Genomic DNA, 13405 nt, shown 5'->3' with positions numbered 1-13405 from the left:
ACTAGTGTTTCTTCAACTACGGCCGGTCAACTGTTTCTAACTCTCACAAGTTAATTTACTATAGTTAAATAATCCAAAGTGGTTATATAAATGTATAACAGGAGAATTTTGTAAAAATTCATAGAAAACTATTTCAAAAATCTCAAATTAATTACACAATGTGGCGGAAATGACGTATAACATTTATGGCGGTATAAAAAGGACAGCCATTTAATATGCTAATGAACAAATTTATTTCTAAATTGGAAAATCACATACAGTAGCCTACCTATGGCAAGCCGTATTAACATTTAATCCTTAAAACCTCTAGTATGATCTATTTTCATGCTACTTACTTATTTTTTAGATATCTATTCCATAAAGTAGGCTAGCCTACTTATTCGTTAGATACTAGTGCTTATAGAGAGCCTAAGTCCCCCCCCTTCCGGTCGACCACCATGGGACCTTATTTTGGAAAAATATTGTAAGGTAGTCAATGGCGAGAGACAACAAATATTTTGATCTCGTTTGAATTGTGCCCTGATTTACACATTTGATGTTTGTCAATTTAAAAGATACATTTTTAAGTCAAGAAAGTCGCAGCTTGATGTAAAACTGCTGAGGTATAAGACTGTGAAAATACGTAATTACAAAGACTACAAACCCAGAAGGCGCACATGCGACATCATACCTTTTCTCTCAACGAATGAAGCTAACTTTACTGAAGCTAACGTCTGTCATTTTTTCTATAGTCTTACATTATAATCGTAACGTTACGCCGTCATGCCTGAGTGTTTTGAGCCAGAATACATACATACGAGCAACGGATCTTGTGACGTACATAGTGCGAGACGAGAGATGTAGTTCATTGAGCGATTTTCACATAAAACTAAACGTCACTCTTCTGTTTTATGACAAACTGCGACTTTCTTGACTTTCATAATTACCTTTTAAATTGACAAACATCATGTGTAGTTCAGGGCACAGTTCAGACGGAATAAAAAGATAAGTTATCTCTCGCCATTGACTTCCATACATATTTTTCCGAAATAAGGTCCCATGAGCCGGAAGCGGAGGGGAGGGACTTAGGCTCTCCATAGAGCTGGTAAGTCCCGCCCCTTCCGCTAACCCCACTGGACCTCTAGGTTGAAAAATCGTCAATGCAAGTGAATGGGAGAAAATAATTCTTTTCTGGTCCCGTTTGAATTGTGCCATGAATGTGAACATATGTTGTCTGTGAATTTTTATATAACTTTTCGTGTAAAGAATGCTACAATTTAGCGGGAAGAAATTTGAAACGGTTATTACTTTTTATGTGAGAGCACTTCGTGGACTACAACTCTTCGCTGCTTTCGACGCGTTTGAAACGTCACCACCACTCGCACACGGACACTAGCTCACGGATCCCGCTAAACATGGCTGTGTCTTTGGTGCACTTCACCGCCTTCTTTCAGGGAGAGGACAAAATCGTTGAAGTTGGCGAAAACCACGGGTAAGTCAACTTTATGGGGTGACGTCACATAGGCGACATGTAGTCTTTCTCGTTATGTCTTTTCCACAACTGCTAGCCGAAGAATCATACAATATACTGTCAAACTCGTAACATGAAAAATTATATAAAAAATTCACAGACAACATTATGTTCACATTCATGGCAAAATTCAAACGGGACCAGAAAATAATTATTTTTCTCCCATTCACTTGCATTGACGATTTTTCAACCCAGAGGTCCACTTGGGGTTTTACGGATGGGCGGGACTTACCAGCTCTATAGGTACTAGTATACCTTTTTAAAGATACTTAATCATTATATAGTTCTTATTTATTAGATACTAGTAAAGCCTATTTAATTATACCTAACTTGTTAAGAAAAAATAGAACCACTGCTTATTTTTTAGTTACTACTACAAAGATATCCTTACCTTAATAGATACTAGTACTATTTAAATAATCAGTATGCAAATAGTATGTTGAATATTAATGAACCAACAACATATCAAAGAGAGATGACACAGGAAACGGACTGAATTGCAGAAGGCCGTTTTTATAATAACAATATAATAATAGCCTACTTTTTTAATGGCATTAGAGTTTAAAAAATGAATGAATAGGCATATGTAATATAGTGCATATATATTCTGATTTTGACATGACTCTCATTCTCAGATGCAGATTATTATTCCGAATTTTTGATTGTAAGGAATTATGAATGCTCACAAAAAAATCCCAATCTCTAGGTATTGTGGTTGTTTGGCTGGTGGGTATGAACCGGTTTTTGGATCTACTTAACCGTTTGAATTTTATTATTGGCAGTTAAGTTATTATTTATTACTGTACATTCTAAACAATAACTGTCATATTAAACATATATCTTTCCTTGTGTTCATGCTAACCAATTAGCTAGATAAACCTACAAAGCCAGTTACTTACGAAAAATAAATCTTCTATAGCCTTAGTTTAGCCTGCATTACCATATGAACTCTGATTGGATGGTTGAGAGTGTACTCATCATGTTTATGTAATGATCTGTTAAAAGAAGATACCTCTTGATATTTTCTTACTAGTTCCTTGTGAGGTTGAAGATATCTGCAAATTAATAGATACTAGTAGCTATTCTGTTTTGATATATCATCTAATAATTTATGACTAGTAATTATAACAATACTGACTAGAATCTTTTTAAATATTACTAATAAGTATTCATTAGATGCTAGTACTTATTTATTGTATACAATTACTTTTAATTCAATACTAGTACCTATTTAATAGACACTAGTTATTCGTTAGGTACTAGTACTTATTTATTAGACACTAGTATCTTTTTTAATTGTAACTAGTAACATTTCTTATCTTACTATTCACAACTGTTTTTTATAATAAGTACTAGTAACTGATGAATAACTACTATTATCTAATACATACGTACTAGTCACAATACATACTAGTCAGAACTGAATAGTTGATATCTGAATGACAGATCCCCTTAGAAGTCAATGGCAAAAATGTAAAATGTGTTACTAGTAAGTTAACAAAAGAATAGTTACTAATCACTATCGAAATAAGTATCAGTATCTAATGAATAAGAACTAGCATCTATTTAATAAGTACTATTATCTAATGAATAAGTACTAGTTCCAATTTAATAGGCACTAGAATCTAATTAATAAGTTCTAGTGTCTATTTAATAGGTACTAGTATCTAATGAATGAGTACCAGTCTCTAAAAAAATAAGAACTAGTATCTAATGAATACTACTGTCTTTTAAAAAGGTACTAGTATCTAAAGAATAGGCACTAGTATCTAAAGAATAAGCACTAGTACTTAATGGAATAGATACTGGTATCTAAAAATTAAGTAGGCTACTATAAGCATGAAAATAGATAATAGTAGGTTTTAAGGATTAAATGTTAAAATGGCTTGCCATAGGACACACATTAAAAAACAAAGTTAAAAATGTATATGTACTTTGATATTTCTTTGTCTTCTTCACCCATCAGGTCTCATATTTAATCTCAAGCATGCTCTTCACTGACTCCTTCCCAAACAAGAACACTAACATTTAACACACAACAATTTTATAAGGGGCCCTCTAATAAAGGTGAAAAAAAAAAAAAAAAAAATGAAGCAGTCAGCCAATCACAATAATAATATAATTTAATTCATCTGAGAGGTTTGACAGGTTTAAACAGCAAACAAAACAGGTAAAACACATTACACATACAGAGTAAGAGAGGAATGTTTAATCAGTCTTACATTGCAGAACATATTTCAAAGCACAGATGCTGTAAACATCCTCCATCCTCCTCTAACAGCTGTCATTGACAGGCGCACACTATATGATCATTCAACACCTATAATTACCTGTCTATCAGCATAACAGAAACTAAGTTTGGTGTGCAAGGATTCATTTAAATTTGTTTTTTGGATATTAATATAAATAAAAGCAAATATTTGCAAGGGAAAATGGGCATAAATGAATTTGTAAATCAAATATTCTCATTACTTACATTGGAATGTTTGGAAACATTATTTTTACACTTGTTATAGTGATGAATGGAGGATGTGAGCGAGCACACAAATGTGCAAGTGAGCCCTATATATTTCCCTTTGAGCGCAAATGTTTTTAATATTCTCTTTAGGCTGCAGACAGTGAAATAACTTGAACAAAAAGAAAAGAAACGAACTACAGGACAGTATGCATCTCCAGCACAATTACACATCCTATCCACATGATACAGTACACACAAACATGTATAACACAACAATGGGGGACACTGGAATAATCTCTGGGGGTCATAACACATGAGATGACAACAATTTTATGCATGATAAATGTGTATTATCCCAGAGTTATGCCCTGTAATCCTAAATATCACTTGTCAGGCTAAAGGTGGAAACAAGGGATGAGATTTTTTTGTGGGAGACGGGTCATGGTGACCTTTAGCCCAGACCTCCAGAAGGTGTAGTGGTCTTAGGAGGATCAGTGGCGGGCGGCGGACTCTCTCGGGTAGAACTCGGCCAGTGTGCTCTGAGGAATTCTCTTCAGCATTTCTTTGGGGAAGATTCGGAGCAACTGCCAACCGATATCCAGCGTCTCGAATACAGTTCTGTTGTCATACGGACCTAGAGAAATGGACACATATCTCGTTACCTCATCACATGACATAACACACAAGCTTCCATCATGCATCATATATACAGTGCTATGCATAAGTTTAGACACCCATGCTAAAGTTGACTAAAAAGAGGAATAAAAAAATCATCTTTTGGAAACTGAACTTAATGCCTTAATTTAAAAAATTTGGAAAAATCCAACCTTTAAGGACACCAATTTTCTTTGTGAATGAATAATGTATCGTAAATAAATAAATATTCTTCCTTAAAATACAGGGTGCGGAAGTTTGGACACCCCTATGTTAAATTCCCATAGAGCCAGGCAGATTTTTATTTTTAAAGGCCAGTTACTTCATGGTTCCAGGATACTATGCATCCTGATAAAGTTCCCTTGGCCTTTGGAATTAAAATAGCCCCACATCATCACATAGCCTTCACCATACCTAGAGACTGGCATGGTTTTATTTCAGTTAGCCTAATAGCTAGTTTGATTTGCATTGAGAGATGATCTTATGGAAAGTACTCCATGCCAATCTCTAGGTTATTAAGTATCCTGAAAAAAACTGTTTTCAACATTGATAATAATAAGAAATATTTCTGTTTCTGCACCAAATTAGCATATTAAAATGATTTCAGAAGGATCATGTGACACTGAAGACTGGAGTAATGACTGCTAAAAAATTCAACTTTGCATCATAGGAACAGTTATTTAAAAAAAAAAACCTGCCCAAACATTTGAGTGGTACTGCACATAGAATGAATATATATATATATATAAAAATGATCAAATAAAGGAATTACAATCAGAAGCTTCAATGTTTAAGCTTTGAAGCAAAGAAAAAAGAAAAAAGCGAATGCAAAGGAATGTTTTAAAGAAATACCTTTCGACTTTATAGCCTTCTATTTGGCTTCACAGTGTTTGAAAGAAATATCCTATCAAAACCACTGATGGACACATAGCGTATTTAATGGTGAATTTCTGTTAAACAGAAAATGTATTTATTTATTTATTTATATTGTTCTACAAAACCGATATGAAAAGGAGTAAATGCATGTTTGGTTCTCTGTAAATAAAAGCAATAACTGAGATGTGTCTCTGTGTCTAAACTTAGACAATGTCCTTTTCTACCAATGACATAGTGATTGTGTGACAGACACAAAAGAAGCCGAGAGATTTCATCCCAAAAATAGGGCTGCATCAATATGAAAAATGTGCATACTTCTTTTTAATTGGAGGATTTGATGGAGACAGAGGACATTGCACATTGTGTCACACTATAGAGCAGCAGCATTGAGAAGGACATTCACTGAGGTAAAAGTGCATCAGAGCAAGAGCAGTGGCTGAAATGCTGTCTAGTGGTTTCCAATGAAGAATGTAAAATGGCATAATAGTGTACACTCGCGAGTCTGCAGAACCTTGAAATTTGAAAAATAAAAAAAGTCTATAAAACTGCTCTAGTGTGGTGAACTCTGCTTTAAAAAAAACCAAACTTTTTTTTCTTCTATTTATCAGAGAAAGACTGAAATAATTGGGTCTTTTCCCAAAGTTTCCTTTCTAGTGCAGACATGAAAAAAAACATTCCTGCTTATTTCAGACCTATCTAGAGCGAATGTGCCTATGCATTAATGAGAACCGCACACTAGGGGTTTGTACCTTGAGCAATGAAATTCTTTTCGAACTTCTGCAAGAACTCCAGGTACAGCAGGTCATCTGAGGTCAAAGCTTCTTCACCCACCACAGCCTTCATGGCCTGAACATCTTTACCAATGGCATAACATGCATACTAAGGGATTGACACAGAAACAGAGCGAGAATTAGCCTGAAGAAAAAAAAATCACATTAAATGGAATTCTGTTGTAAGAACATTCAACTTCTTTACCAGCTGGTTAGAGACATCAGCGTGATCTTTGCGGGTCATGCCCTCTCCGATAGCGGATTTCATCAATCGAGAGAGAGATGGCAGTACATTGATGGGAGGATAGATCTTTAAGTGGGGGGAAAAAAGAACACCAAAGAGTACAGTTTTGAATTATACGTCCCTATTCATCTGGGAATCAAGTGAGCAAGAATGTGTAAATGTACATAGAATGTATAGTTTGGAGATTAATAGTCCTCAGAAGTGATGAATCCTAATTCTAATCCTAATTTCCTAATTCCTAAATCTTGGAACATTAGGGGACATCTTTATTGGGAAACATTGAAAATAAATCAACCAACTAACTAACCAACCAACCCACCAACTAAATAACTAACTAACTAAAATATCTAAATAAATACATATATGCCAAAATAAATTATTGAAATACCAAGTGAAATAACTAAAAAAACTAAAAACTAAATTAAAGCTGCAGTCCGTAACTTTTGGCGCTCTAATTAACAGAACTGCATGCGTCTTGCGGAAGAACATTGTAGCCGGAGGTACTTCTCTCTGTTTATGTCTATGACGAGTCACGCACGTACTTGGCTACTCCGCAGTGGTACGACCCAAACCAGTCTAAAATAGTATGAATATAAACACTTCTTATGTGTGTACCATAAAGATTCAGGATATGACAAAAACAAGGCTTGGAAAATGGATTCATGATGTACTTGCTTATTATAGAAATTGTCAATTTTTAACAAAAAAAATTACAGACTGCAGCTTTAACTAAAGAACAATAAAAAGTTTCAAAGAAACTGTATTCCAACTTCACAAAAGAAGATCTAAAAGGTGAAGTATTAAATATCAGTTCCAATAAATGAATGTGCATGAAACATTAATGGGTCCTTCTGTACTTTTGCAGATTCTGAAGTGGATTATGTACCCCTTTCATTTTATTTCCTAGTCACAAAGCTTTTCAGCTGTTTGATATGACTGGCAAAGCTTCTCACCTGTCTGTTATGCAGTTGTCTGTCTACATACACCTGCCCCTCTGTGATGTATCCAGTCAAATCAGGGATCGGATGGGTGATATCTGTGTGAAACGGGGAGAAAATGAGAAATGTTTTTTCATTTTTATCATTTGCTCATTCTAGCCATAAATTATGAGATTTAGTAGTTGTTCATTTCATTTGCAGCATCTGAAGATATTAAGTGGTGTATTAATATTGTGATGTTGTGATGCCCGAAATAAAAGGGCAAAGAAAGCGAAACGAGATGGAGGTTTCCTGGTGCTGCAGTAATGGGGAACACCCATTCAGAAACACACACGGGTCCTTCACAATCACAAGGATGTTTCTATAGTAACCAAAGCCATCAAGAGTGCTAGTTACTGGGCGCAGTTGCTGTGTCCGGCCAGAATACAATATAAAGACCTAAAATAACTAAATAATTAAACATTAGTGCTGTCAAATCGATTAAGCGCATTAACATAAAAGTTTGTTTACATAACATGTTGTATATTGTAACATGTTGTATATTATTACATATACATATACATACATATGTGTGCGTGCATGTCTGTGTATATCTACATCCCCACGTACGTACATACGTACATGCATACATATGTACATACATGCATGCATATTTTTTCCATCAGGCTGAATTCTAAGTTTGATTTCATAGAAAAGTAATAGCACATTTCTAAACAAATTGCATAGTTTCATAGCTCAAATACAGGATGAGATTCACACTGAAGTTTATAGTATATTATAGTACATTAGTATATTAATAATGTTATATAAAATAGGTCTATGGTCTAATTTGGAAAGCTAAATATTTAGAAACGTGTATGTGCTTGTACCATCATTAGGCATGGTTAGAATGGGGATCTGGGTGATTGATCCATTTCTGCCCTCCACTCTTCCAGCACGCTCATAGATTGTAGCAAGATCAGTGTACATGTAACCTGGGAAACCACGACGACCCGGCACCTCTTCACGAGCAGCAGACACCTACAACCCGCAACACATCAGGATAAAATTGGTGTTTAACATCATGACAAGAGAGGTTCTGTGTGTGATGTGTGTGTGTAAAAGTTGCCCATTGTCTCCTGTGAAGTTCCACAGAAGCATCTTATAACAATGGAGTTAAAAAAACGAAAGTGTAACATCTGTTCCACAGCAAGCGATCAATGACAGCCATTTCAAGTCAGTCAAATGAGGTTAATCGGTTTTCTACTTGGTGCATCTACACACAGGCACTTTTATAAGCAGAAAATACACTCAGATCTTCTCCCAAGGTTAAAATGAGTGTAGACACTGTTCTGAGCCTCACCTTTACCAGGCTGAAAGGCAGAGGGAGTTAAATGTTAATGCTCCCGTAGCTCTTTGGAAGTGGCAGCCAACCGCAGAAGCCAAAGCAGGCAGCTTTGATAGGACTGAATGTATCCCAAGGTTACAGAGGCACAAAGGCAGGAGAGAATGGTCCTTTCACATGCACGCATAACTATTAAGAATGAGCATTATGCATTTTGACACGTTTAGACATCAAAACATGTTTGTGGTAGAAAAACGCTAATCACTGGCATGAGGAGGGAAGAAAGGAGATGCTGCCAAAAAAAAAAAAAAGAAAGTATCTTCAGGAGGATGAGGAACAGAGTGGAATGAAGTATACACAAATGTTATTTTGTACTAATCTTCTGTTTATATAATGCCCCACTGGTATATTCGGAATGGCATACTACCTTACTACTACTACATAATATGTTTTTTTTTTTTTTTGTACTCATAAAGTGACCGAATAGATCTACCAAACTGTACCGTATACATTCAGAGCACACTGTATGGAATACAGTATTCCTAAAGCAACACTCCATTTCCCTTACCCTTCCAGTGTGACAAACAGATCAAAAGCAACATCAACCTTGATTTTTTTAATTAAAAACATCCCCATCTTCACTCGTGATTTAACGTTTTTTTCTCCTTGTAAAAACATTTTCTCTCGCCAGTCTGATCCAATCATGAGTCAAGAAACATTTATGAAATATTGGTCAGATATTACTTCTGGTTCATTCATCTCACAGCAAGTGGAAGGTCAGCAAATTGAGTACATTGCATTTCGAAATAGTGTGCTCTAGAGCATACTATTTTGAAATACAATGTGCTCAACTTGCTGACCTTCCTCTAGTTTATGCTACACATTTTGCCAAATGTAATCCTGTAGGGTCCTTGATGGATTTTATGCATACAGAACATTTGCATACTTTGCACAGTTTATTTACACAATTTACAGCAGAAACAATAATAGTTGTATGCCAATATGCTATTCAGAACAAAGCCAATGTCTTGGTTTTACATCGAGTTTTGTTTAAAACATGATTCTTACACTTTAGCAGATGGTGCTGAAATCCATTCATTGCGATTGGACACAGTGGCTCTTCAACATAAGCCACACAGGAAACAAGATACTAACCGTAACGCTGGCCATTGCTCCAATACGGTTCCAAATGTCAAGAGGGGGTTACTGTCCTTTTGTTACACGAGAGTGTGCTCTTTTATAGCCATCATAGCGGTTTTATGTTTGAGCGGTTTTCACTCCCAAACATTTGGAATTTGATGTACATGCAAAGTCAACAACTCGTATTGCTAATGTGAGTTGAGAGGCTCTAAGTAAGGTTGTTCTATACATGCATATAATGCGATATAAATGCGTTTGCTGTGCATCTAGTCTAAGAAGTACATAGTATAATGGCTGGGAAATCATAAAATGATAAGAAAACCAGACAGAGAGACTTAGGATAATTTACATGACAAGGTCAATTATGTTTAAGCAGACATGAAATTGAATATCTGATATATTCAATTTCAGATATGAATATGAAATTTAAATGGCTACACAAAGCATCCCCACAAATCAGAGAATGTGTTGCAGATTTGTCTGCCCTTGCAACTAATAGAAAAACCTACTTGTCCCTTGAAAGCTTTCATATCAACAGGAACTGTTTATTTGAGGTACATGTGCCTGACAATGTACATTATGTCTCTGTAAAAGAGACCTTCCACCATGTTTGTTGAAAAGGCTGAATTCACCAAAAGATTTATTAAATAAATAAAGACATACATGGTTAGAAAACGTTCTTATAGCTTGTCCTCTTATCAATATAAACCTATTGTAACACTGAAAATTCCTTCAGTTTATTAAGTTAAGGTCACTATAGTCTATAGAGGAAGTTTTGCGTACTAGAGCAGCATTCATTGGGATGTCACATACTTATTTCTTTTGAAGGGGCGCTGGTGGAAGCCCTGAATCATTTGATGCCACAAGCGAGATTAAATGTGACCAGAAGGAAAAAGACAGGATTTTAATGATCTTATTTAAAAAACATATGTAAAGGACAACTTCTATGCTCAGTAAGGCTGCATTTATTTTGATCAAAAAAGCAGCAAGAACAGTAATATTGCGAAATTTGAAATAACTGTTTTCTATTTTAATAGACACTATATGGACAAGTATTGGGACATACCTCAAAATGATTGAATTCGGGTGTTTCAATCAAACCCATTGCCACTGGAATATAAAATCAAACACCTAGCTATGGTTTGCATTTACAAACATTTGTTGACGTTTTAAAGAGCTCAGTGAATTCAAGTATGATACTGTGATCGGATGCCACCTTCACAAAGTCAGTTTGTGAAATTTCATCCCTGTTAGATATTCCACAGTCAACTGTAAGTGGCATTATTGGAAAGTGGAAGCATTTAGGAACAGCAGCAACTCAGTCACGAAGCGGAACAGAAGACCACTTAAAGTCACAGAGCGAGATTACCGAGTGCTGAGGCGCATGGTGCGTAAAAGCCACCGACGGTCTGCTGATTCCATAGATGAAAAGTTCTAAACTTCCGCTGGCATTAATATCAGCACAAAAACTGTGCGGCGGGAGCTTCATAGAATGGGTTTTCATGGCCTAGCAGCTGCATGCCAGCCTCACATCAAGTACAATGCCAAGTGTCAGATGCAGTGGTGTAAAGCACACCGCTGCTGCAGTGGAAACGTGTTCTGTGGAGTGACAAATCACACTTCTCTGTTTGTTCAACAGTGCCTGACTTTACAAATGCCAAAAATTCCAACAGGAAACCCTTCCCATATGAGTGTAAGCGGTTATAACTTCAAAGGGGGACGCAACTCCATATTAATGTTTATGTATTTAGAATGCAATGTTATTAAAGTCCTAGTTGGTGTGATGGTCAATTCTTTGATGAAAGTACACAGCATATATATATTTTTTAAAACTTTTTGGTAAAGTAAAAGGCCCTTGCTTCTAGCATATCAATATGATATGGTCCTCACCTCTCTCAGAGCCTCTGCATAGGAGCTCATGTCCGTGAGGATGACCAACACGTGCTTCTCACACTGATAAGCCAGATACTCCGCTGTGGTCAAAGCCAGACGCGGGGTGATGATGCGTTCAATGCTATGTAGAAAACATTAAAATAGTCAATATGTTATACAAAATGCATTACATAAGAGGATGGAGGTCATTTAAATGAATTCTCACGTAGGATCGTTGGCCAGGTTCAGGAACAAGCACACATTGTCCATAGAACCGTTCTCCTCAAAGTCTGACTTGAAGAAGCGTGCCGTCTCCATGTTGACCTGGAATAAATTTTTTTTTTAAAAAAACATAAAAAAAACATCTGAAACGCCAAACAAACCCAAAGTCTCATTAGAGGCTGGAGAAACAGACAATGTCAGGTATTTCTTGTTCATTGTTAAAACAAAATCTCCACTATTTAGTTCAAAATGACCTCTTGAAGTACACTTCCTGCAAGGAAGGAAAATCCTTTTCCCTTTATATTTTGACCACCCAGCACATAAAATCAAGATATAGAGTTACAAGGTGTCAAAAGCGAATGCATTAGCCTTGAGTCCGCACCGGGAGCCCAGCGGCCACAGGACACAAGGCTGGGTCAGTGACATTTCAAGCATGGGTTAATGGAAGCCCTCCACACTTGAATACACAGGTGAACCTGACACCTGACGCAGGTAATACCAGTCTGAGAGGACAGACCGCAGCCACTCAGGTGACAATAACAAAGGTTTGGAGAGGAAGCAGACAGTTGAGGGCAGAAGGTTAAGGTGGTGCTGAAGAGCAGGATTAAGTCACCTATGAGGACCAACATTCACCCACTCGCACAAAACGGACACAATTTTACATTACGTCCACTGAGAGGATCATTTAACACAAACATCCTGAAATTCATGCAAGAATTTGACTCATGTATAGAGACCTAGATGTAAAGCAGGATTTACTATCGTAAAGAAAAAGAACACACAAGGAAGCTTGAGTAAAACAAGCACGAAAACACATAATTGGACACCGTGGCACAAATAAAGACACAGAAAACCACTCACCCCCATAGCAGCAAAGACGATGGCAAAGTTTTCTGAAGTGTAGTCCATCACATCTTTGGATTTCTGAACCAAACCAGCCTGACGACAGATCTGGGCAGCAATCTACCAATCAAAAAAAAAATCACACAACCAAAATTAGTCAGCCCTGTACATTATCGGATTTATCTTGGAACCTAATTTAAAAATGATTTTAGAATAACGTTAAAATACACCGAAATTAGGCGCATTCAGTTCATCAACAAGTACATGTCATAAAACTACTGTTCTAGTTGATTCACAAGCTATAATTATTTTAATTTATTATTAGTTCAAATAATCAACACTACTGTTCAAAAGATTGGGGTCCGCAAGATTTTTAAATATTTTTTGAAAGAACTTCCTTATCTTCACCAAGGCTGCAATTATTTGATAAAAAAAAACAAACATTTCAAACGGTTTACTATTTTAATATATTTTAAAATGTAATTTATCCCTGTGATGACCAAGCTGAATTTTCAGCAGCAAATACTCCAAAAATAAATGTTGTGCCGCTTAAT

At 36.1% G+C, this 13405-nt stretch overlaps 1 protein-coding gene across 1 annotated transcript in view; it reads right to left on the bottom strand.

Annotated features, from left to right (window-relative positions):
- Positions 1-3615: 3615 nt before the first annotated feature.
- atp6v1ba (ATPase, H+ transporting, lysosomal, V1 subunit B, member a) overlaps positions 3616-13405 on the bottom strand; it is a 38771-nt gene continuing 28981 nt past the window's right edge. The window contains exons 7-14 of the mRNA XM_081394422.1: positions 12870-12971; positions 12013-12110; positions 11805-11928; positions 8320-8470; positions 7466-7548; positions 6474-6578; positions 6248-6377; positions 3616-4602 (exon numbers count right to left, since the gene is read on the bottom strand). Of these exons, the coding sequence (XP_081250548.1) occupies positions 4460-4602; positions 6248-6377; positions 6474-6578; positions 7466-7548; positions 8320-8470; positions 11805-11928; positions 12013-12110; positions 12870-12971 (936 nt within the window). The 3' untranslated portion in view covers positions 3616-4459. The remainder of the gene's footprint in view (positions 4603-6247; positions 6378-6473; positions 6579-7465; positions 7549-8319; positions 8471-11804; positions 11929-12012; positions 12111-12869; positions 12972-13405) is intronic.

The sequence above is a fragment of the Scardinius erythrophthalmus genome (genome assembly GCF_964197995.2).
Source record: "Scardinius erythrophthalmus genome assembly, chromosome: 19".
NCBI classification, from domain to species: domain Eukaryota; kingdom Metazoa; phylum Chordata; class Actinopteri; order Cypriniformes; family Leuciscidae; genus Scardinius; species Scardinius erythrophthalmus.
The sequence above is the reverse complement of the archived record's forward strand: the minus strand, read 5'-3'. Positions and strand labels throughout refer to the sequence as shown.